A 22,885-nucleotide genomic window follows, 5' to 3' on the forward strand; every position below is an offset into this window, starting at 1 on the left:
CTAATCCCCCCCCCACACACACAAGTTGTTTGTATTAAAACATTGGAAGCTGTAGCAATTGCTTTTAAGAACCTGAGGGCTCCTTACAGACTGGCACTTTGAGCCGACTCAGAGACGCCTCTGAAATCAACCAAAGAAATCCCTGCAGACAGCAGCGTCTGCCGCCCGTCCCTGCCCTGTACTCACCCAGTCCTCCAGGACAGTTTTCCTGGCTCAAAAAGCTATCTCTTCTGAAATGGTAGCCAATGTTTGAGGTGATCAGCAATCGACTCGTCACTGTCTGAAAGCAGAAGGGAGGAGGCGGCCGACAAGCCGCATTTACTTGGCATCCGGGTTTTTTTTAGTAAAAATTGTTCAGTGCGCATGAGCACATGTGTGTGCATGAGCCCATATGCGTGTGCATGTGCATGACTACTGAAAATGTTTGGGGAGCTGAGAGACGGGAATGGTGTGCAACAGCCATCTGAAGATGACCATGCTGCCCCATGCACAGGTTGGGAACAGCTTGTGACGGAACGTGTGGAAGCTTCAGGACAGCTTTTTGAGCCGTCCCGATTTGGAACACCTCCCAACCGCCCCAGAATGCCCGTCTGTTGGAGCAGAGCTCCATCAGTGGCTATTAGCCACAGTATGTTATTGGAACTGTCTGGGGCAGTGACGCTCTGTATTCCTTGTGCTTCGGGGTGGGGGGCAAAGTGGAAGGGCTTCTAGCCCCACTTCTGAACCTTCTGATGGCACTTGGGGGTTTTTTGGCCACTGTGTGAGAGTGTTGGACTGGATGGGCCATTGGCCTGATCCAACATGGCTTCTCTTATGTTCTTATGTGACACAGAGTGTTGGACTGGATGGGCCATTGGCCTGATCCAACATGGCTTCTCTTATGTTTTTATGTGACACAGAGTGTTGGACTGGATGGGCCATTGGCCTGATCCAACAGGGCTTCTCTTCTGTTCTTATGTGACACAGAGTGTTGGACTGGATGGGCCAATGGCTTGATCCAACGTGGCTTCTCTTCTGTTCTTATGTGACACAGAGTGTTGGACTGGATGGGCCAATGGCTTGATCCAACATGGCTTCTCTTCTGTTCTTATGTGACACAGAGTGTTGGACTGGATGGGCCATTGGCCTGATCCAACATGGCTTCTCTTATGTTATCAGCCAAGGAGAGCCTTTCTGGATCAGACAAGTGGTCCCATCTGTTCCAGCATCTTGCCTCACATAGAGGCCAGCTTTAAAACAGGATGTTCCTCAGAGCACGTGCAGAACTCCTTGTAGTAACAAGAAGCTGAAGGGGTTGTTAAACTTTGCCCAATTTCTCATGGACTCAGTTTCTGCTGAAGGCTGAAAACTGAAAAGAGGAAATCCAAATTTGTCCAGATGTTTATGGTAAATTAAATTGGACCTAAACCAGCCTCCTTTCTAGGAATGACAAGCTGATATTTCCAATCTCATGTGAATCCCCATCTCTGATGACAGAGGCTGTTGTAAAATACAGTCCCACCTCTTTCAAACATCAGAAATTGCTCTGAGCTTCCACAACATGTAGGTGGTCTAGTCCAAACCAGACATATGAACACATGAAGCTGCCTTCTACTGAATCAGACCCTCGGTCCATCAAAGTCAGTCTTGTCTACTCAGACTGGGAGTGGCTCTCCAGGGTCTCAAGCTGAGGTCTTTCACGCCTACCTGCCTGGACCCTTTTTAATTGGAGATGCCGGGGATTGAATCTGGGACCTTCTGCTTACCAAGCAGATGCTCTACCACTGAGCCTCCCTCCCTCCCTCCCTCCCTCCCTCCATCATCTATCTGTCTGTCTGTCTGCCTGCCTGCCTGTCTGTCTGTCTATCATCTATCCATCCATCCATCCACCCACCCACCCACCATCTATCTATCATATGAACATATGAAGCTGCCTTCTACTGAATCAGACCCTCCTGGGTCCATGAAAGTCAGTCTTGTCTATTTAGACTGGCAGCGGCTCTCCAGGGTCTCAAGCGGAAGTTTTTCACACCTATTTGCCTGGACCCTTTTTAGTTGGAGATGCCAGGGATTGAATGTGGGACCTTCTGCTTACCAAGCAGATGCTTTACCACTGATCCACTGTTCCTCCCCTAACTGTTCTGTTCTGACTGTTCTGCCAGGATGGTCCAGGGTGGAATGGAAATGACTGGGCCATTCTAATGATTCAGGATCCCAGACAACCTAGGTGGAGTTTGCCCTAGTGCAGGGGTGGGGAACCTCTGTCCCGAGGGCCGCATGCGGCCCTCGAGGTCACTTTGTGTGGCCCTCGGGGATTGCTGGACCGAACCCAGCCGTGTGGCAGCCTCTCTGGGACCTGTTGTTTTAAGACCCGTTTTAGTTTAAATGCTGCTGTTTACATTGAGGTCACTGGCAAAATTGGTTGTTTGGTTTATTTAAAATAATTGTATTCACCTTCCCTGAAAAAAATGACTAGAGGGATACTGTATAGATACACAAGCATACATGTAAAATTTTGTAATCAAATACAGTACTGTGGACAGAACCTCTCTTTTATATTTTGGCTATCCTGAAATCCAGGATCAGAATCACATTGATTCTTACTGCAGTGCAGTAAGAAGAGGTGAACTGGGAATTAACTTGCTCTCAACTTCTTACAGACTCGGATACAAAATTCATCACCTCATAAGGAAATATTTTAGAAATCCTTTTTATAGGCCATCTTTTTTGCCAACAGTTTGCTTTTATTGTGAACTTTATACAATTAGTTGATAAATTAACCCAAATATTTCTATATCTCAAGAATCCATTTCGAAGTAATAGATATTGTTGGCATTGCTTTAACTTGTATTTGCATGAATTGTGTCCTTAACTGGTTACGTTTTCAGTGTAACAAATTCCAAAGCTATACATGCTTTGTGGTAATATTTACATACACCTTGCTTCGACTCATGAAAGCTTATACCTCGAAAAATGTCATTAGCCTTTAAGGATTTGCTTAAGTAGTTACAGTTGAACATAAGAACATAAGAGAAGCCATGTTGGATCAGGCCAATGGCGCATCCAGTCCAACACTCTGTGTCACACAGCAGCCAAAAACCCCTATATATATACACACTGTGGCTAATAGCCACTGATGGACCTCTGCTCCATATTTTTATCTAACCTCCTCTTGAAGCTGGCTATGCTTGTAGCCGCCACCACCTCCTGTGGCAGTAAATTCCACATGTTAATCACCCTTTGGGTGAAGAAGTACTTCCTTCTATCCGTTTTAACCTGACTGCTCAGCAATTTCATCGAATGCCCACAAGTTCTTGTATTGTGAGAAAGGTAGAAAAGGACTTCTTTCTCTACTTTCTCCATCCCATGCATAATCTTGTCAACCTCTATCATGTCACCTCGCAGTCGACGTTTCTCCAAGCTAAAGAGCCCCAAGCGCTTTAACCTTTCTTCATAGGGAAAGTGTTCCAACCATTTAATCATTCTTGTTGCCCTTTTCTGGACTTTTCCCAATGCTATAATATACAGTAATAAGTTGTTTTCCTGTTCTCTCTGAGCAAAATTGTGGGATTTCTTGTTTTTGCTCAATTGCAGGTCAATGCATCTAATGGAAGGGGAGTTACCTCCGTCCATGTCTGGAAGCTGTGGCGCTTGCATCAATGGGAAGCTGTACCTCTTTGGTGGCTTTGATGACAAAGGATATAGCAATCGGGTACTGGGTTCCTTTCGTTTTCTGGACATATTGTAACAAGCTACTGACAATGAAACCCTTTAATTCACTTTAATTTGATTGAGAAATCTTAATAGTAAGGTATCGGGTTTTATTTATCAAATGGTTTAAAATATGGTGGCTGGAATCCAAAGAGCTACTTCTGTCTGTGATCTGCCTCATTTGTATTTTACTCTTCTTCCATAGAGCTGAGGGTGGGCTGTATGTTCTCACTTCCCCATTTTACCCCTGCGCCATCCCTGAGAGAGAGTGACTGGCCCAAAGTCATCCATTGAGCTTTCTGGGCAGTGTAGAGATTTGAACCTGGGTCTCCCAGGCTGTAGCCCACCCACCACTATAAGCATTCACCACTTTAGGTGTCCTCACAGCACATCTTGTGGGATCTTAGAGCCAGTCTGGTGTCGTGGTTAAGTGCGCTGACTCTTTATCTGGGAAAACCAGGTTTGATTCCTCCCCTTGCAGCTGCTGGAATGGCCTTGGGTCAGCCATAGCTCTCGCAAGAGTTGTCCTTGAAAGGGCAGCTGCTGTAAGAGGTCTCTCAGCCCCACCTACCTCACAGGGTGTCTCTTGTGGGGGAGGAAGGTAAAGGAGATTGTGAGCCGCTCTGAGACTCTGAGATTCAGAGTATAGGGCGGGGTATAAATCCAATATCATCATCATCTTCTTCAACGTCTCGTGTTATATCATATTACTGCTTTTGAAAGTTCTCCAAATGACTGTAATAGTTTGCAGGGGTGGGATAATAAAATTAGGGCTATAACAAGCCCACATTTTTTTGAATCCTGCCCTACAATTCCAGCGTACGAGCACCACTTCTGCTAGCTGCATTTATACCCATATGGCTTTTATACCCATACATTTGACATTAACTTTGTTGATGGTGGGGGTTTCTGTTGATGTGAGTGAATACAATGCAAAGATGCGGTAACTGTTTCTGCAGCAGTTCATGATAGGACACAGCTGCTATTAATTCCTCTCAGCGTTGTAGCCAAATGTACAGTTAAATGGTTTGCTTCTTCGTTTTGACTCCCAGGAATTAGGGCTACTGTTGTGAAATGCTGTGACTAGCAGCCCGTTACCAGCCACAGTTCAAACCAGGATGCTCGAGTATAAGGTAGCTTAGTCCCTGTTGTAAGTGATAGATCTGGTCCTCTGGGTATCCGCAGCGGGTGGCCCTGTCGCGATTGATCTGACATATGAACATATGAAGCTGCCTTATACTGAATCAGACCCTCGGTCCATCAAAGTCAGTATTGTCTTCTCAGACTGGCAGCAGCTCTCCAGGGTCTCAAGCTGAGGATTTTTATGCCTACTTGCCTGGACCCTTTTTGGAGATGCCAGGGATTGAACCTGGGACCTTCTGCTTCCCAAGCAGATGCTCTACCACTGAGCCACCGTCCCTCCCCTGCTCTCCAGGGTCTCAAGCTGAGGTTTTTCACGCCTACTTGCCTGGACCCTTTTTAGTTGGAGATGCCGGGGATTGAACCTGGGACCTTCTGCTTCCCAAGCAGATGCTCTACCACTGAGCCACCGTCCCTCCCTTGCTCTCCGGTGTCTCAAGCAGAGGTTTTTCATGCCTACTTGCCTGGACCCTTTTTAGTTGGAGATGCCGGGGATTGAACCTGGGACCTTCTGCTTACCAAGTAGATGCTCTACCACTGAGCTACCGTCCCTCCCATGACACCTGTCCCTATCTGAGCTTTGGCCTTAAAACTGCAGATAGCTCCATTTTGCTTAGCCGGGACTGTGGTGAAAGGCATTTTCGTGACTTGAGAAAACTCACCTCGGCCTTAATTCAAAGGCAGCATGGATCACATTGTTAATCACAGCATAAAAAGCCCCTCCAAAATTAAAGCAGAATTCCTGCTACTTATCAGGGTTTGTTGGCTGGAGATCAGAGCGTTTAAGGGTTTTCTCTTTTTTAAAAAAAGGAATGAGTATCCCTGCTTGTTCTCTCCTGGTCAATGTTCCCTCTAAGCTGTGGAGTCTTGTGAGCAAAAATTATATTTTGTGAACGACCGGCCTTCAAGTTACGCGCTGCTGCATCAATTAGTTTGCTCCGGGGCCGCTTTTCCAAGCTGAGGCAAAAATGTGTGAGCCGGAGGCTAAAAAACGGTGAGCTAGCTCACGCCAACTCAGCTTAGAGGGAGCACTGGTCCTGGTCGCCACCATTGCCAATTAGCGCTTAATTTTTCCTGGAATATTGCTCTCACGTTGAAAGTCTTCTAATTTCCTTTTTAAGCTCTATTATGTTAATTTGCGAACAAGGAACGGAACCTATTTGTGGAAAAAAATCTCAGACTTTAAAGGTCAGCCTCCTACACCACGTGACAAACTTGCCTGCTGGGTGTATAAAGACAGGTAATTGTCATGGGTGGTTTCACAAACGGGGAGGTGGCATTGGCTGGTGGACAAAAGCCCACAGATTAAGCCCCTGGAATTCTTAATTGTGTGTCTTCATGTCTTGGGTCAGTTCTCCTAATTTACATGTGCTTCATACCCATAAACGTGGACTCTTGCTGTCCTTAATCGGTGCACGGGGCATGGGGATGGTAACAGCAGCTAGTTTTATTGCTTTTGGTTAATGTGAAAGCATTGTCAAACGGCCGTAACGTTCCATGACTCGTGGATGATTCAAGGCAGAATTTGATGTTTCCCCCTACTGATTACCTAAGAGCACGGATGACATAAACAGGATCCCCCTAGGATGAAGACAGATCGAAAGGACCTGCAGTGCAATCCTAAGCGGCCCAAAGCCAGTGGACTTCGAAGGGTCTAACTCTGCTTAGGATTGCACTTCTGTGGTTTTAATACCAAAGAGCTAATTTGTCCTTTCGATTGTAATCTTTTCAGGCTAATATATTTTGGAGGTTATGGCTGCCGGAAGCAAAACGAGCTGAGCGACTGCTTCGATGTCCATGATGCATTTTGGGTAAGGGATGCTGCCTTTTCCGATAGAAAGGACTCTTACATCTGCTGGTATAATATGGTGGGTTCAAGCAGGGCTTTTTTTTGTAGCAGGAACTCCTTTGCATATTAGGCCACACACCCCCTGATGTAGCCAATCCTCCAAGAGCTTACAGGGCTCTTCTTACAGGGCCTACCGTAAGCTCTTGAAGGATTGGCTAGATCAGGAGGGCGTGGCCTAATATGCAAAGGAGCTTCTGCTAGAATTCCACCCCTAGGCCACACATTCCAATGTAGCCAATCCTCCAAGAGCTTACAGGGCTCTTCTTACAGGGCCTACCGTAAGCTCTTGAAGGATTGGCTAGATCAGGAGGGCGTGGCCTAATATGCAAAGGAGCTTCTGCTAGAATTCCACCCCTGAGCCACACATTCCAATGTAGCCAATCCTCCAAGAGCTTACAGGGCTCTTCTTACAGGGCCTACCGTAAGCTCTTGGAGGATTGGCTAGGTCAGGAGGGCGTGGCCTAATATGCAAAGGAGCTTCTGCTAGAATTCCACCCCTGGGCCACACCCTCCAATGTAGCCAATCCTCCAAGAGCTTACAGGGCTCTTCTTACAGGGCCTACCGTAAGCTCTTGGAGGATTGGCTAGGTCAGGAGGGCGTGGCCTAATATGCAAAGGAGCTTCTGCTAGAATTCCACCCCTGGGCCACACCCTCCAATGTAGCCAATCCTCCAAGAGCTTACAGGGCTCTTACAGGGCCCACCGTAAGCTCTTGGAGGATTGGCTAGATCAGGAGGGCGTGGCCTAATATGCAAAGGAGTTCCTGCTACAAAAAAAGCCCTGGGTTCACTGCGAGGAAGAGACGAGGTAGTAGTGATTGTAACTCTTTATTAGATGCAGCCAGTCTATGGCTGCACTTAAAAGACTGAGGAACTGGGCCAATGGGGTCAAATATGTATACATCCAGGTTCCTGCGTAAGCATGCCATTGGATCATTCAAACCAGCAGGGGGCCCGTGATTGGTGCAGGGCAGCAGGGATTTGGATCTCACTGCCCATTGTTCCTGAGTCCCCAAAGCTCCAATGAGCCAGGCAGGAGTCCCATTCTAAAGTAGAATCATAGAGTCGGAAGGGACCCCCAGAGTCATCTAGTCCAGCCCCCCGCACAGTGCAGGAAACTCACAAATACTTCCCCCTAAATTCACAGGATACTCATTGCTGTAAGATGGCCCTCTAGCCTCTGTTTAAAAACCTCCAAGGAAGGAGAGCCCACCACCTCCCAGGGAGGAAGCCTGTTCCACTGAGGAACTGCTCTAACGGTCAGGAAGTTCTTCCTAATGTTAAGCTGGAAACTCTTATGATTTAATTTCAACCCACTGGTTCTGGTCCCACTTTCTGGAGCCACAGAAAACAATTCCACACCATCCTCTATATGACAGCCCTTCAAGTCCTTGAAGATGGTGATCCTATCACCTCTCAGCCGTCTCCTCTCTGGGCTAAACATCCCCAGCTACTTTAGCCTTTTCTCACAGGACTTGGTCTCCAGTAATGACATTAGTTCCTATGCACAACAGCTGGAATATTACAGATGCTTTCATTCTTCGCTCCTGTTCGTCTTTTTATGGTTCCTGATCTTTAGGAAGGGCAGATATACTGGGGATGGCACAACGATGTCCATGTCTTTGATACGCGTCTACAAACTTGGCATCAGCCAACAATTAAAGTAAGTGTCATTTTGAAACCTTGGTTAATTTCTTGGCATGGCCATGCGACCACGCTTACTGGCTGCCATGTTTTCTTTAATGGTCAGGTCATCCCATACATAACCTTGCATTTCCTCCTTTTAACTTCTTGAATTTGTGTAAACCTTTGGAATTTTTAAATATTCTTTTGTCTTTGCTTGCAGCAAGGAGACCCACCTCAGCCTCGAGCAGCTCACTCGTGTGCCGTCCTAGGAAATAAGGGCTACGTCTTTGGAGGACGGGTTTTGGTTAGTCTTTTTAAAATTCAAGGCATGATCATTCCCCCCTGTGAATGAGAAGGGAAAGGAGACTGCAAGCTGCTCTGAGACTCTAGAATTCAGAGTGGAGGGCAGGATATAAATCCAATCTCTTCCTCCTCCAAAGCCAGTTTGGTGTAGTGGCTAAGTGCGTGGACTCTTATGTGGGAGAACTGGGTTTGATTCCCCACTCCTCCACTTGCAGCCGCTGGAATGGCCTTGGGTCAGCCAGAGCTCTCCTAGGAGTTGTCCTTGAAAGGGCAGCTGCTGTGAGAGCTCTCTCAGCCTCACCCACCTCACAGGGTGTCTGGAGTGGGGGGAGGAAGGGAAAGGAAATTGTAAGCCGCTCTGAGACTCTGATTCAGAGAGAAGGGCGGGCTATAAATCTGCGGTCTGCGGTCTACGGTCTTCTGAATGTAGCCAGTGGGCATGGATGCATCTCTTCCCTTTCTCCTCCTCCTTTTTTTGATGGACCCATGCATCACAGCTATATTCCTGGCTCCTGGTCTGACCTCAGCCCCACTTTCTGCCTTTTAACCCTGGGCCTTGAACTGCAGTCAGACTCTACCTAGGGCTCCAGGCAGGAATTTAATAGCTCTCCGAGTAAATGTGAGGCCTGGCCCTAACCTGGAAAAGCAGGAATGGATGGGAGCTGGAAGGACCCAAGCTCTGAGTCATGGCTGGTGTGTGTCTAGCATGGAGAGCAAAGAAGAGAGGGAGATGCTCCATTGGGCCCTACAGTCATTTCTCTGTGCGTTTGCTGCTGCTCTTGTCCAATGAGGGAGTATTCTCTTCAGCAGTACACCTTTAAATCAGGATTTCATCTTAATCCTGAGTTCTTCCTGGGACACGTGTGGCTCCTGAGTCACAGTTTGGCCTCCCCCCCCCCCCCGGCCTACAAGCTTTCTGCAGCCAGGATCATGACGTATCCTAACCGACCTCACAGGTCTGTCGTAAACACAGGTCTGTCGTAAATACTGAATCAGCCCATCTGTCCATCAGGGTCAGTATCGTCTACTCGGACTGGCAGCGGCTCTCCTGGGTCTCAAGCCGGGGTCTTCCTTACCGCCTTCTATCTGTTCCTTTCCACTGGTAATGCCAGGGATCAAAACCGGGACCTTCTGCCTGCCAAAGCAGATGCTCTGCCTCTGAGCCTGGAGAACTCGCTTGACTCCCCGGAGAAGCATCATCTTATTTTAAGCATTTAATTTTCCCCAGGGCTTTTTTTTGTAGCAGGAACTCCCTTTCATATTAGGCCCAAACCCCCCTGATGCAGCCAGTCCTCCCAGAGTTTACAGTAGGCCCTGTGCTAAGAGCCCTGTAAGCTCTTGAAGGATTGGCTACATCAGGGGGTGTGTGGCCTAATAATCAAAGGAACTGTTGCTAGAATTCCACCCACGCTAGACCACATTCCCCAGATGTAGCCAGTCCTCTCGGAGCTTACAGTAGGCCCTGTACGAAGAGCCCTGGAAGCTCTTGAAGGATTGGCTACATCAGGGGTGTGTGGCCAAATATGCAAAGGAACTCCTGCTAGAATTCCACCCACGCTAGACCACATTCCCCAGATGTAGCCAATCCTCTCGGAGCTTACAGTAGGCCCTGTACTAAGAGCCCTGGAAGCTCTTGGAGGATTGGCTACATCAGGGGGTGTGGCCTAATATGCAAAGGAATTCCTGCTACGAAAAAAAGCTCTGGTTTTCCCATCTGGGGAGTTAGGTTGCTGCGCTGAAATAATTACTCCTTTTATTTAAGCGTCATTCTCACACACTCTGTTCTGTTCTTTACAAATAGCAAACAAGGATGAACGATTTACATTGCCTGAACCTGGAGACCTGGGCTTGGTCAGGAAAGTAAGTTAGTCCCGTCCCCCCCGACCCCCATATCACTTTCTTCTCTGGCTTAAGCATTTCTAATTTGATCTGGACTATTTGTTGTGGATTTTACATTTCTGTTGTGTGGGTTTGTGGTTGTGAAATGGCACTCAGCCGCACTTGCAGTGTGATGCGATGCCGTTTTTTTAGGGCAGTGAACGGCGAGACGGCATAAAGGAATAAACAGCAACTACAAGAAGGAAGTTTTCTGATGCGTATGGAAATTAACATCAGTAAAGAGCGTGGTTCAGCAAAAGACAATTCAAGTTTAAGCCAGGAGGAAGGACAGCATTTAATTTAGGGTTTGTAGAATCTTTCAGGCTCAAGTGCCGTGTTCTACTGGAGAAAGTTTTTCTTCCAGACGTTTCGTTCTCAGCTGCGGAGAACATCCTCAGTGGTGTTGCAGCCGGAGCAGGCGCTCAGACCTTCTTGGCTGCTGTGCATTGAGGGAGGCCAGGGCGGTTGGAGAGCTGCTATTTCTAGGCTGGAGGGGGTGTGGTGAGAGGGCAGTTGGTTTGTGAATGTACCCATCGTTTGGTGGGGCTTCCTGGAAGGGTGGTGATAAGGAAACTGGCTGTGGAATGTGACCATTGTTCTTTGTTGATTGCTGGGAGGGTTGGAAGGGGTGTGAAGATAAGGAAGATGGTTGTTGACTGTGCTGATTGTTCTGTGGAATGTGCTGGTTGTTCTGTGACCTTCTGCAATTTGTAGTCTGTAGGGTGTTTTGCAGAGCTGGATACCAAGAATGGTGGATGAAAATGCCTTCTTCCTTTCTGTTAAAGTTGTGCTGGTGTTTGTAAATCTCAATAGCTTCTCTGTTCAGGCGGGTGTGATAATGTGAGACCGTAGAGAGGACTTCAGTTCTTTCAAAGTGGATGACGTGGTCTCCTTCTTGGAAATGCGTGTTCAGCGACAGCTGATTTTTCTGGCTGAAACAAGCGACATTGTCTCTTGTGTTCGGTGAGGCGGGTGTTGATACTGCGTTGGGTAGTGCCAACATAGACTGCGCCACAGGAGCAGGGTATTTTGTAGACTCCAGGGGTTGAAAGTGGATCTCTCATATCTTTGGCAGAGCGCAGCATGTGGCGGATCTGTTGTGTGATAGCATTTAATTTCCTTGACAAGTTCTCATCCAGTCCTTTTGTGCTGCTTACCCCCATTTCCCCTGCCCTTATTTCTGGGGGACCGTAATTAACCAACACACTGCTAGCTGTAATAGCACAAAGGAAGACTATGAATAAAGAGCAATTTTCATAAACGCCAACGACTCTAGTTATATTATGCACGGTATTATTGCCACTTAACACGCAGCATTAAAGCAACAGGCAGAGTACATAAAGTTCAATGGAAAATGAAATTAATTCACAAAGTCCCTTCTAAATTCATATCCATCAGTTCTTAAATGGAATCCGTCGAGTCCATGAGAAGTTCAGTATGAAGTCCTAGTCCACACGAGGATTCTAGATAATCCCTCGTTCCGATGACCTCTTCCTCAGTGAACTATACAAATAATAAACAGTGTTTTACTTTATGCCAGGAGTGGCCAAACTGTGGCTCACACATATTCTCTGGCTCTTGAAACTCCCACTGGCCCGTTAGTCAGCTTGGAGAAGGCCTTTGTCTCTTTAAATCACTCCTCAGAGCCAAGCCAGCCGGCAACTTGGAGACTACATTTAAATTTAAAGTTGCTTTCTTTCCCCCTCCTTCCCCTCCCCTGTTTATCTTCCTTCCTTCCTTCTTTCCTTCCTCCCTCCCTCCTGCAACTCTCAAACATCTGACATTCCTGTGTTGCTGCTGTCAAACATCTGGCATGTATTCTATGTGGCTCTTAAATTACGCAAGTTTGGTCACCCTTGCTCTTTGCACTATGTAAGGAAAGGAAAGGTCCCCTGTGCAAGCACCGGTCATTTCCGACTCTGGGGCGACGTTGCTTTTCACAACGTTTTCACGGCAGACTTTTGACGGGGTGGTTTGCCGTTGCCTTCCCCAGTCCTCTACGCTTTCCCCACAGCAAGCTGGGGACTCATTTTACCGACCTCGGAAGGATGGAAGGCTGAGTCAACCTCAAGCCGGCTACCTGCACCCAGCTTCCGCTGGAATCAAACTCAGGTCGTGAGCAGAGCTTAGGACTGCAGTACTGCAGCTTTAACACTCTGCGCCATGGGGCCCTTAGCACTATGTGAAGCCACAAGGAATTTAACAGAAACCGAATGTAATGCATCTTACCCCCAGGTAGTGATGGCATGTACCAAACTATGCCATATTATGTGGTTAATGTGTCCACCCTGTATGGTTTGTAAGTCCAATTAATTAGTTGTGTTTGGGGGGGGGGCAGGGAAAGGTAGAAGAGATCTGCAATGGTATGCCCAGGAATGTTAAAACATTTCCCCCACTTGTATGTTGTAGTTTCTTAAATTAGATATGTGTTCTTCTCTCCCGTTGGGATTGGCCCACCTGTTCAGTGTAGACAGTGGAACAGCATTGTTGGCATAGCCAATATTAAACTGGATGATGTGCGAGTGGATGAGCTCAAGATGGTGAAGCTGATTTTTTTCGTCCCATAAGAGTATTGTATTAGTGTGTATTTTTCTCCCTGTCGGTTGCAAGGTTTATTTCTCGGGTTTGTGTCTCTGTTGGGTGGTTCATTGTTGCTGCTGAGAAGGAGGGAAGGTCGTTCAGTTCGCTGTCACTCCTGCGTCCTGACTCTCTGCCACAGTTTTTCAAGGGGCATGGGGGTGGCTGGAGGAAAAGGAAGATGAGAAAAGCTGAGATCTAAACCGGAGCAAATGTTTAAATCCCCCTTTAAAGCCATTTAAGCCAGTGGCTGACACCACATTTTGAGGTGACATAAGTACTTCCTTTTGCCCGCTCGGAATCTTTTGTCAGTTTCTTAGGCTTATGAGCAAGGGTGAAATTTTAGCAGGAGCTCCTTTGCATATTAGGCCACACGCCCCTGATGTAGCCAATTCTCCTGGAGTTTACAAAACAAAAACCTTATAATTTATTTATTACTTTAGTTTTCTATCCCGCCCTCTCCGCAAGTGGACGCAGGACAGCTAACAGTCAGTTTAAAAAACAATTTAAGGTTACAATTTCAAACAATAAAATAACAATTAAAATACATTCCGTGGTGCTGCCCAAAACTTCAGTATAGGCGGGATCATAACTTTCTTTATTCTGACAGTGATCCAATAGTGATTTTAATTCCTCATGAGTGGTGTCGCTCAGCAGTGTAGGGTGGCAGTCCTCTCCCATTTAAGTATTAAAGGCCCGTTCAGTTTTAAAGGCCCTGCGGAATTGGGAGACATCCCGCAGGGCCCTTATGACCTCTGGGAGGGCATTCCACATTGTTGGTGCTGCCACTGAGAAGCCCCTAGACTGTGTAGAGCACAGTCTGGCCTCCCTTGGAGGATTGGCTACGTCAGGGGGGTATGGCCTAATATGCTAAGGAGCTCCTGCTAGAATTCCACCCCTGCTTATGAGCAAGGGTAATAGTTTAGCCACTTTCCCAGTATACTGCATACTGAATCGTCCTAATTGCCCTGGGTGTTTTGCTGATATTGGAGATGTTCCTTGGGTCATTTGCTTGCCCTTTCGGCACTTTGGGGCCAAGAATCCCAGCTACAAATACAAGTTGATGGGGTGTGAACTGCCAGAGACTGACCATGAGAGAGATCTTGGGGTTGTGGTAGATAATTCACTGAAAATGTCAAGACAGTGTGCGTTTGCAATAAAAAAGGCCAACGCCATGCTGGGAATTATTAGGAAGGGAATTGAAAGCAAATCAGCCAGTATCATAATGCCCCTGTATAAATCGATGGTGCGGTCTCATTTGGAGTACTGTGTGCAGTTCTGGTTGCCGCACCTCAAAAAGGATATTATAGCATTGGAGAAAGTTCAGAAAAGGGCAACTAGAATGATTAAAGGGCTGGAACACCTTCCCTATGAAGAAAGGTTGAAACGCTTAGGGCTCTTTAGCTTGGAGAAACGTCGACTGCGGGGTGACATGATAGAGGTTTACAAGATAATGCATGGGATGGAGAAAGTAGAGAAGTACTTTTCTCCCTTTCTCACAATACAAGAACTCGTGGGCATTCGATGAAATTGCTGAGCAGACAGGTTAAAACGGATAAAAGGAAGTACTTCTTCAACCAAAGGGTGATTAACATGTGGAATTCACTGCCACAGGAGATGGTGGCGGCCACAAGCATAGCCACCTTCAAGAGGGGGTTAGAAAAAATATGGAGCAGAAGTCCATCAGTGGCTATTAGCCACAGTGTGTGTGTGTGTATTTGGCCGCTGTGTGACACAGAATGTTGGACTGGATGGGCCATTGGCCTGATCTAACATGGCTTCTCTTATGTTCTTATGTTCACTGTTTTCAGTTCCACAACATTGCTTTTTGAGATAGGACAATGAGAACTTAATGTAGCTGTCCCATAGATATATATATAAGTTCATTCCCGTACTGGCTGTCTTATTTGCAGTGCCTTAGCCAAGAAACTTCAAGAGAGTTTTAACGAGAAGTACAAAGCTTGAAAAGAAAGTAAACAATTGCAAGCAAATTATCTGATTCGTGATGCCCTCAGAAAATATTTGTCTCCTGTAAACATGGTAAACTCCCAGACCAATAATTATTTTGTTTACTTCTTGTATTATATACACCTTCAGTATTTTGGTTCCTTTTTTTACCTAGAATTTGTACAAATGATGAAAAACCTGGAGAGCGATCATGGCATACTTTAACTCCGATAGCGGATGATAAACTGTTCCTGTTTGGTGGGCTGAGTTCAGATAATGTACCTCTAAGTAAGTACGTTTCCCAAAATATATTGAGTTTGTTGGGCAAAGCACAATTTATAATTGCTTAATTGGTGCGATTAGTGAATTAAAACAATAACTGTGAACTAAACTTTGTCCCTGATGAATATAGTTCGGTGTAGTGGTTAAGCGTGCAGGCTCTTATCTGGGAGAACCGGGTTTGATTCCCCCCTCCTCCACTTGCAGCTGCTGGAATGGCCTTGGGTCAGCCAGAGCTCTCTTATCTGGGAGAAGTGGGTTGGATTCCCCATTCCTCCACTTGCAGCTTCTGGAATGGCCTTGGTTCAGCATAGCTCTCTTATCTGGGAGAACCGGGTTGGATTCCCCCCTCCTCCACTTGCAGCTGCTGGAATGGCCTTGGGTCAGCCAGAGCTCTCTTATCTGGGAGAACCGGGTCTGATTCCGCACTCCTCCACTTGCAGCTGCTGGAATGGCCTTGGCTCAGCCAGAGCTCTCTTATCTGGGAGCACCGGGTTTGATTCCCCACTCCTCCACTTGCAGCTGCTGGAATGGCCTTGGGTCAGCCATAGCTCTCACAGGAGTTGTCCTTGAAAGGGCAGCTTCTGTCAGAGCTCTCTCAGCCCCACCCACCTCACAGGGTGTCTGTTGTGGGGGAGGATGATAAAGGAGATTGTGAGCCACTCTGAGATTCGGAGTGGAGGGTGGGATATAAATCCAATATCATCATCATCTTCTATATAGGCTTGCCATTCCTCTTCTGAAGATAAGGGATTCCCTGGCACTTTACCGCCACCACTTGGCTGGCCAGCAGGGGGGAAATGGCAAGAAATGGGGGGGGGGGGGTAGCGTCATTATGTCCTCATGTCACTCCCCACGCATGGCTTCACCACAGAGTTTTGCCCAAATGACAAGAGTATTCCTGGTGTTCCCTGGCGATGGGTTGACATTGTTTATGGACTCACGGGGAGTGATGTCGTTGCGTAGCCAGCAATGTCACGTCACCAGCAAGGGCCCCGCCACCGGTGTTGCCCCCTCCCCATATCAGGAGAGCCAGTTTGGTGTAGTGGTTAAGTGTGCGGACTCTTATCTGGGAGAACCGGGTTTGATTCCCCACTCCTCCACTTGCACCTGCTGGCATGGCCTTGGGTCAGCCATAGCTCTGGCAGAGGTTGTCCTTGAAAGGGCAGCTGCTGTGAGAGCCCTCTCCAGCCCCACCCACCTCACAGGGTGTCTGTTGTGGGGGAGGAAGGTAAAGGAGATTGTGAGCCGCTCTGAGACTCTTCGGAGTGGAGGGCGGGATATAAATCCAATATCTTCTTCTTCTTCTTCAGTTGACAGCAGTAATGAAAATCCTTAGAGAACCTCTGGCCCTCTAGGCTCAGTCATCCCTGTGCCAAAGTCGATAGAACAAAACTCACAAGCGACTTTCCTTTTCACCGTTAGTCACATCTAATCGATTGTACTCGCCAAGCGGAACTTCTGGGTTTATCCTCGCGGCAACGAAAGGGACAATCGATTATGCAATATCGATTATAAAAACAAGCCCTTTATCTACAAGCTTGGTATTTTTTAAGAGTTACGCTTCAGCACCCGCAGCCACCCTGGGAAATGCACGCTGGACTATTCAAGGTTTTATACTATCATATAGCGGGCTCAATGCAGTTGCAGTGATCATAGCTCTCTTTATTAGTTACAGCATGGGAATGGCTGAACTACGTAGACTGCCCCCTGGGCCAACTATATACAGATCAAGGTTCCCGCTCTTGGACGCCATTGGATCATTCAAACCAGCAGGGGACCTGTGATTGGAGCAGGGCAGCAGGGATTTGGATCCTACTGCCCGTTGTTCCTGAGTCCCCAAGCTCAGTCCTACAGGCTCCAATGAGCCAGGCAGGAAAGGAAAGGAAAGGAAAGGTCACCTGTGCAAGCAGGTGATGAAAGCGTAGAGGACTCTGGGGTGATGTTGCTTTCACAGCATTTTCACGGCAGACTTTTGACGGGGTGGTTTACCATTGCCTTCCCCAGTCCTCTACGCTTTCCCCCCAGCAAGCTGGGTCCTCATTTTACCGACCTCGGAAGGATGGAAGGCTGAGTCAACCTTGAGCCAGCTACCTGAAAACCCAGCTTCCGCCAGGGATCAAACTCAGGTCATGAGCAGAGCTTAGGACTGCAGTACTGCAGTAATGGTCTCTGAAGATATTGGATTTATATCCCGCCCTCCACTCCGAAGAGTCTCAGAGCGGCTCACAATCTCCTTTCCCTTCCTCCCCCACAACAGACACCCTGTGAGGTGGGTGGGGCTGGAGAGAGCTCTCACAGCAGCTGCCCTTTCAAGGACGACCTCTGCCAGAGCTCTGGCTGACCCAAGGCCATTCCAGCAGGTGCAACTTGAGGAGTGGGAAATCAAACCCAGTTCTCCCAGATAAGAGTCCGCACACTTAACCACTACACCAAACTGGCTCTCTGGAATGACTGAGGCTATTAAACTGCAACCAGTGTGCAGCTGGTCAGCATAGAAGACACAGACCGGGAAGGCACCGGCTGGATATTAGGAAAAACTTTTTTCCAGTCAGAGTAGTTTAACAGTGGACTCTGATCCCTAGGGAGTCGGTGAGCTCCCCTTCACTGGCAGTCTTTAAGCAGCAGCTGGACAAACGCTGGTCACAGATGCTCTAGATAGGCCCAGCGACGACAGCTGGACTGTGCAGTTACCTATATTATGCTGTTTTTAATTGGATTTCAATGAATTGCATTTATCTAATGCTTTAAGGAAAGGGAAAGGAAAGGTCCCCTGTGCAAGCACCAGTCGTTTCAGACTCTGGGGTGACATTGCTCTCACAACGTTTTCGCGGCAGACTTTTTACGGGGTGGTTTGCCGTTGCCTTCCCCAGTCATCTACACTTTCCCCCCAGCAAGCTGGGTTCTCATTTGACCGACCTCGGAAGGATGGAAGGCTGAGTCAACCTCGAGCCGGCAACCTGAAAACCCAGCTTCCACCGGGGATCAAACTCAGGTCATGAGCGGAGCTTAGGACTGCAGGACTGCAGTTTTAACCCTTTGCGCTGCGGTAAAACATAACATTAGTTCACAGACACAACATATACGTTTCCCAAGCTTCCCGCCACATTCCTCAGATCGGTTGTCGTTTTCCCTCCCAAATGGGCCAACCCTGAATTTCCCCTGTGAGCTCTAGGCCGAAAGAGAAGAATCGAGTCCCTCCTCCCAGTAGTGAAGATGAGGGATTCTTCACTAAGCACGGGGGTTCCTTCGAAGGAATCCAAATGCCAAAAAAGCCACGAGGGCCTAGGAAGACCTGAAAACCTGGCAAAATAGGGGCAATCGTCATGATTCTGAGCCCAGGGTTCGTTGCACATAGAGAAGTACTTTTGATATTGAAAAACATTCCAGAAGAAGGTTAGAATCATAGAGTTGGAAGGGACCTCCAGGGTTGTGATGCCACAGAAGCCCAAAAGGGTCAAACATTCTATGCCTCCCCGGGAGGGAGCTGAATTATCTCTTTCAGTTATTGCCAGGGTTACCCAATGTTTTCATATTAAGGATTTATTTGCTGGTGTTACATGGTGAGAGCCAGTTTGGTGTAGCGGCGAAGTGTGCGGACTCTTATCCGGGAGAACTGGGTTTGATATCCTGCTCCTCCACTCGCAGCTGCTGGAATGGCCTTGGGTCAGCCAGAGCTCTTATCTGGGAGAACCGGGTTTGATTCCCCACTCCTCCGCTTGCAGCTGCTGGAATGGCCTTGGGTCAGCCAGAGGTCTCTTATCTGGGAGAACCGGGTTTGATTCCCCACTCCTCCACTTGCAGCTGCTGGAATGGCCTTGGGTCAGCCAGAGCTTTTATCTGGGAGAACCGGGTTTGATTCCCCGCTCCTCCACTCGCAGCTGCTGGAATGGCCTTGGGTCAGCCAGAGCTCTTATCTGGGAGAATCGGGTTTGATTCCCCACTCCTCCACTTGCAGCTGCTGGAATGGCCTTGGGTCAGCCATAGCTCTCTTATCTGGGAGAACCGGGTTTGATTCCCCACTCCTCCACTCGCAGCTGCTGGAATGGCCTCGGGTCAGCCATAGCTCTCTTATCTGGGAGAACTGGGGTCAATTCCCCACTCCTCCACCTGCAGCTGCTGGGATGGCCTTGGGTCAGCCAGAGCTCTCTTATCTGGGAGAACCGGGTTTGATTCCCCACTCCTCCACTTGCAGCTGCTGGAATGGCCTTGGGTTAGCCACAGCTATCACAGAGTTGTCCTTGAAAGGGCAGCTTCTGGGGGAGCTCTCTCGTCCTCACCCACCTCACTGGGTGTCTGTTGTGGGGGGAGAAGATATAGGAGATTGTAAGCCACTGAGACTCTGATTCAGAGAGAAGGGTGGGGTATAAATCTGTAGTCGTCAGCTGTCATGTTAGGTAGTCATTTGTTATCAGTGGAAATTTATTGCATAAATACCATTAATCTAGGCGTCTTTCTTTTCAGGCGATGGGTGGATTTATAGCGTGTCACCAAGCGAATGGCAACAGCTTGCCTATTTACCAAAGAGCAGACCGAGGTATCTTCAGCTAGTCCACACATGTTGGGACTGAGATAAGTAGGAATAGATTGTTACGTCAGACCCAGCTCCATTGCATTCTCAAGTATTTGCCTGCATGTTAACATTTGTATTTTAAAGAATTTTAAGTGCCCTGCTTGAAATGCATCAAGTTGTCCTCTGTTTTTCAGATGATACCAAAGAGCCAATTAGTCAAGGGATTGTGAAGTTTAAATAATGTCTGGTGCAGTTAACTGACACTTACCAGAATGCTTAGTTAACCCTTTGCTGCCCTTACCCTGGGCAGAGTCCTCTGTGGCCTTTGCATTTTTGTCTGAAATGTATTTATCCAGAAGGACGCACATTGATTTCAGTGGAAGTGGTTTCCTGGCACACACAAGTCAAAATTACAGTTTGAAATTATTGGAGCGGCTCCACACCCTCCATGTCCAGCGCAGATGGGGCCAAATTTCATGGCTATTAACCTACACAAACCTGGGAAATAACTGCGCAGTCCAGACCTATTTATGTGTTTACAGCCAGTGAATACATGAAGCTGCCACTCCGGCTGTCTCTGTATCAACCGCTCTAACTGGCAGCCCCTTTTCAGGGGCTTTCCTGATACCTTCTGTACAAGACCATTTAAGTGGAAATGTTGGGGATCAATACTGGGACTTTCTGCATACTTAGGAAGTGCTCTGCCCCCGCCCCCCCGCCCCTCAACCCCCCACCTAGTCAGAGCTGTTCTTCAGCAAATGGTCCATCAGTATATGGATAGCTGGATGCAGGGGTGGAATTCTAGCTGGAGCTCCTTTGCATATTAGGCCACACACCCCTGATGTAGCCAATCATATGGACATATGAAGCTGCCTTATACTGAATCAGACCCTTGGTCCATCAAAGTCAGTATTGTCCACTCAGACTGGCAGCGGCTCTCCAGGGTCTCAAGCAGAGGTTTTTCACACCTATTTGCCTGGACCCTTTTTTTGGAGATGCCGGGGATTGAACCTGGGACCTTCTGCTTCCCAAGCAGATGCTCTACCACTGAGCCACCATCCCTCACCTGACTGGGAGCGGCTCTCCAGGTTCTCAAGCTGAGATTTTTCACGCTTACTTGCCTGGACCCTTTTTTGGAGATGCCAGGGATTGAACCTGGGACCTTCTGCTTCCCAAGCAGATGCTCTACCACTGAGCCACCGTCCCTCCTCCAAGAGCTTACAAAAAAAAGAGCCTTGTAAGCTCTCGGAGGATTGGCTACATCAGGGGTGGGTGGCCTAATAAGCAAAGGAGCTCCTGCTAGAATCCCACCCCTGTCTGGATGCAATCTTGCTCTCCCCGCACCCACCACTTACACACACACCAACTAGGCCAGTGTGACCGCCGTTATCAGGTTGCCTGTCTACGTTTTTCTTTCCCTTTTGAAGTCTGAAGCAGACACATCATTCATTAGGCAGGTTACAGGGCAGCACGCTGGCGCTGCTATTTATTTCATTTTGTAGATCGTTGTCCTTTAGTATAATTCGATAGCGGGTCCGTTGGAAGAGTCATACGACTCTTTCCGTTGCCCTCTCTGCCCTAGGGCAGCCTCCCTTTAAGATCAATTCTGTGGAGCTGGGCTGAGGCCGCTCAAGTCAGGGTAAAGAAAACCCGCAGAGCTCCTTGTCAGCAGTTATTCTGTCCTCGTCCTGCTTCCACCCTGGACATAGAGCAAGGCTCAGCCACCAGAGAGACCAGGGACAAGCCCGGCCCACTGATAAATAAGTTTTTCCTGCAGTTTCAGTGGGGGCCAGCAGGCAGTTTCCGGGAAGGGCTGCCCTCTTACCTAAAAGTAGTTGCTGACCAGAGTTTTAGGGGGACTGACAGGCACAAAGTCCTCCTTGCATGAAAGAGGCGCGGCTCTCTTTAAGTAAAAAATGCACTCCTGTTATTTGCAGCCTCTGTGGAATGGGCTGAGTTCAGAGAAAGTTTGGCCTCTAGTACTTTGTCTGAAGTTGTTGTGTTTAAATATACAGCTGCTTAAGACGAGGGCTCTAGGTTTGTTGTAGAGCCAGTTTGGTGCAGTGGTTAAGTGTGTGGACGGTTATCTGGGAGAACCAGGTTTGATTCCCCGCTCCTCTACTTGCAGCTGCTGGAATGGCCTTGGGTCAGCCAGAGCTCTCTTATCTGGGAGAACTGGGTTTGATTCCCTGCTCCTCCACTTGCACCTGCTGGAAAGGCCTTGGGTCAGCCAGAGTTCTCTTATCTGGGAGAACAGGGTTTGATTCCCCACTCCTCCACTTGCAGCTGCTGGAATGGCCTTGGGTCAGCCAGAGCTCTCTTATCTGGGAGAACTAGGTTTGATTCCCCTCTCCTCCACTCACAGCTGCTGGAATGGCCTTGGGTCAGCCAGAGCTCTCTTATCTGGGAGAACCGGGTTTGATTCCCCACTCCTCCACTTGCAGCTGCTGGAATGGCCTTGGGTCAGCCATAGCTCTCTTATCTGGGAGAACCGGGTTTGATTCCCCACTCCTCCACTTGCAGCTGCTGGAATGGCCTTGGGACAGCCATAGCTCTCTTATCTGGGAGAACCGGGTTTGAGTCCCCACTCCTCCACTTGCACCTGCTGGAAAGGCCTTGGGTCAGCCATAGCTCTCTTATCTGGGAGAACCGGGTTGGATTCCCCACTCCTCCACTTGCACCTGCTGGAATGGCCTTGGGTCAGCCAGAGCTCTGGCAGAGTTTTCCTTGAAAGGGCAGCTGCTGTAAGAGCTCTCTCAGCCCCACCCACCTCATAGGGTGACTGTTGTGGGGGAAGAAGATAAAGGATACTGTGAGCTGCTCTGAGATTCGGCGTGGAGGGCAGCATATAAATCCAATATCTTCTTCTTAAAGAGTTTCCACCCAAATCAGCATGCCACAGGGCTGAGTCCCACAGGCGTGAATATTGTTGGGTATTTTCAGTTCAAACATACTTTACAAGCCCACTGTAGGCAGTGCAAGGGGAAGGTGAGGTCCCTGAGTCTCACACCCTCGCAAATGCCCTGCTTCACCCTTTTCAGAGCAAGCCACGGTTCAACATTAAGGCTGAAGCTTCTGCTAGCT

The 22,885-nt window shown here is 48.1% G+C and overlaps 1 protein-coding gene across 1 annotated transcript in view; it reads left to right on the top strand.

Moving 5' to 3' along the window:
* KLHDC1 (kelch domain containing 1) overlaps nt 1-22,885 on the top strand; it is a 41,836-nt gene that overhangs the window by 7,656 nt on the left and 11,295 nt on the right. The window contains exons 3-10 of the mRNA XM_060262193.1: nt 3,574-3,691; nt 5,952-6,070; nt 6,563-6,641; nt 8,258-8,341; nt 8,525-8,608; nt 10,409-10,467; nt 15,185-15,297; nt 19,753-19,825. Coding sequence (XP_060118176.1) covers nt 3,574-3,691; nt 5,952-6,070; nt 6,563-6,641; nt 8,258-8,341; nt 8,525-8,608; nt 10,409-10,467; nt 15,185-15,297; nt 19,753-19,825 — 729 coding nt within the window. The remainder of the gene's footprint in view (nt 1-3,573; nt 3,692-5,951; nt 6,071-6,562; nt 6,642-8,257; nt 8,342-8,524; nt 8,609-10,408; nt 10,468-15,184; nt 15,298-19,752; nt 19,826-22,885) is intronic.

This window comes from Heteronotia binoei, chromosome 21 (genome assembly GCF_032191835.1).
Source record: "Heteronotia binoei isolate CCM8104 ecotype False Entrance Well chromosome 21, APGP_CSIRO_Hbin_v1, whole genome shotgun sequence".
NCBI lineage: Eukaryota > Metazoa > Chordata > Lepidosauria > Squamata > Gekkonidae > Heteronotia > Heteronotia binoei.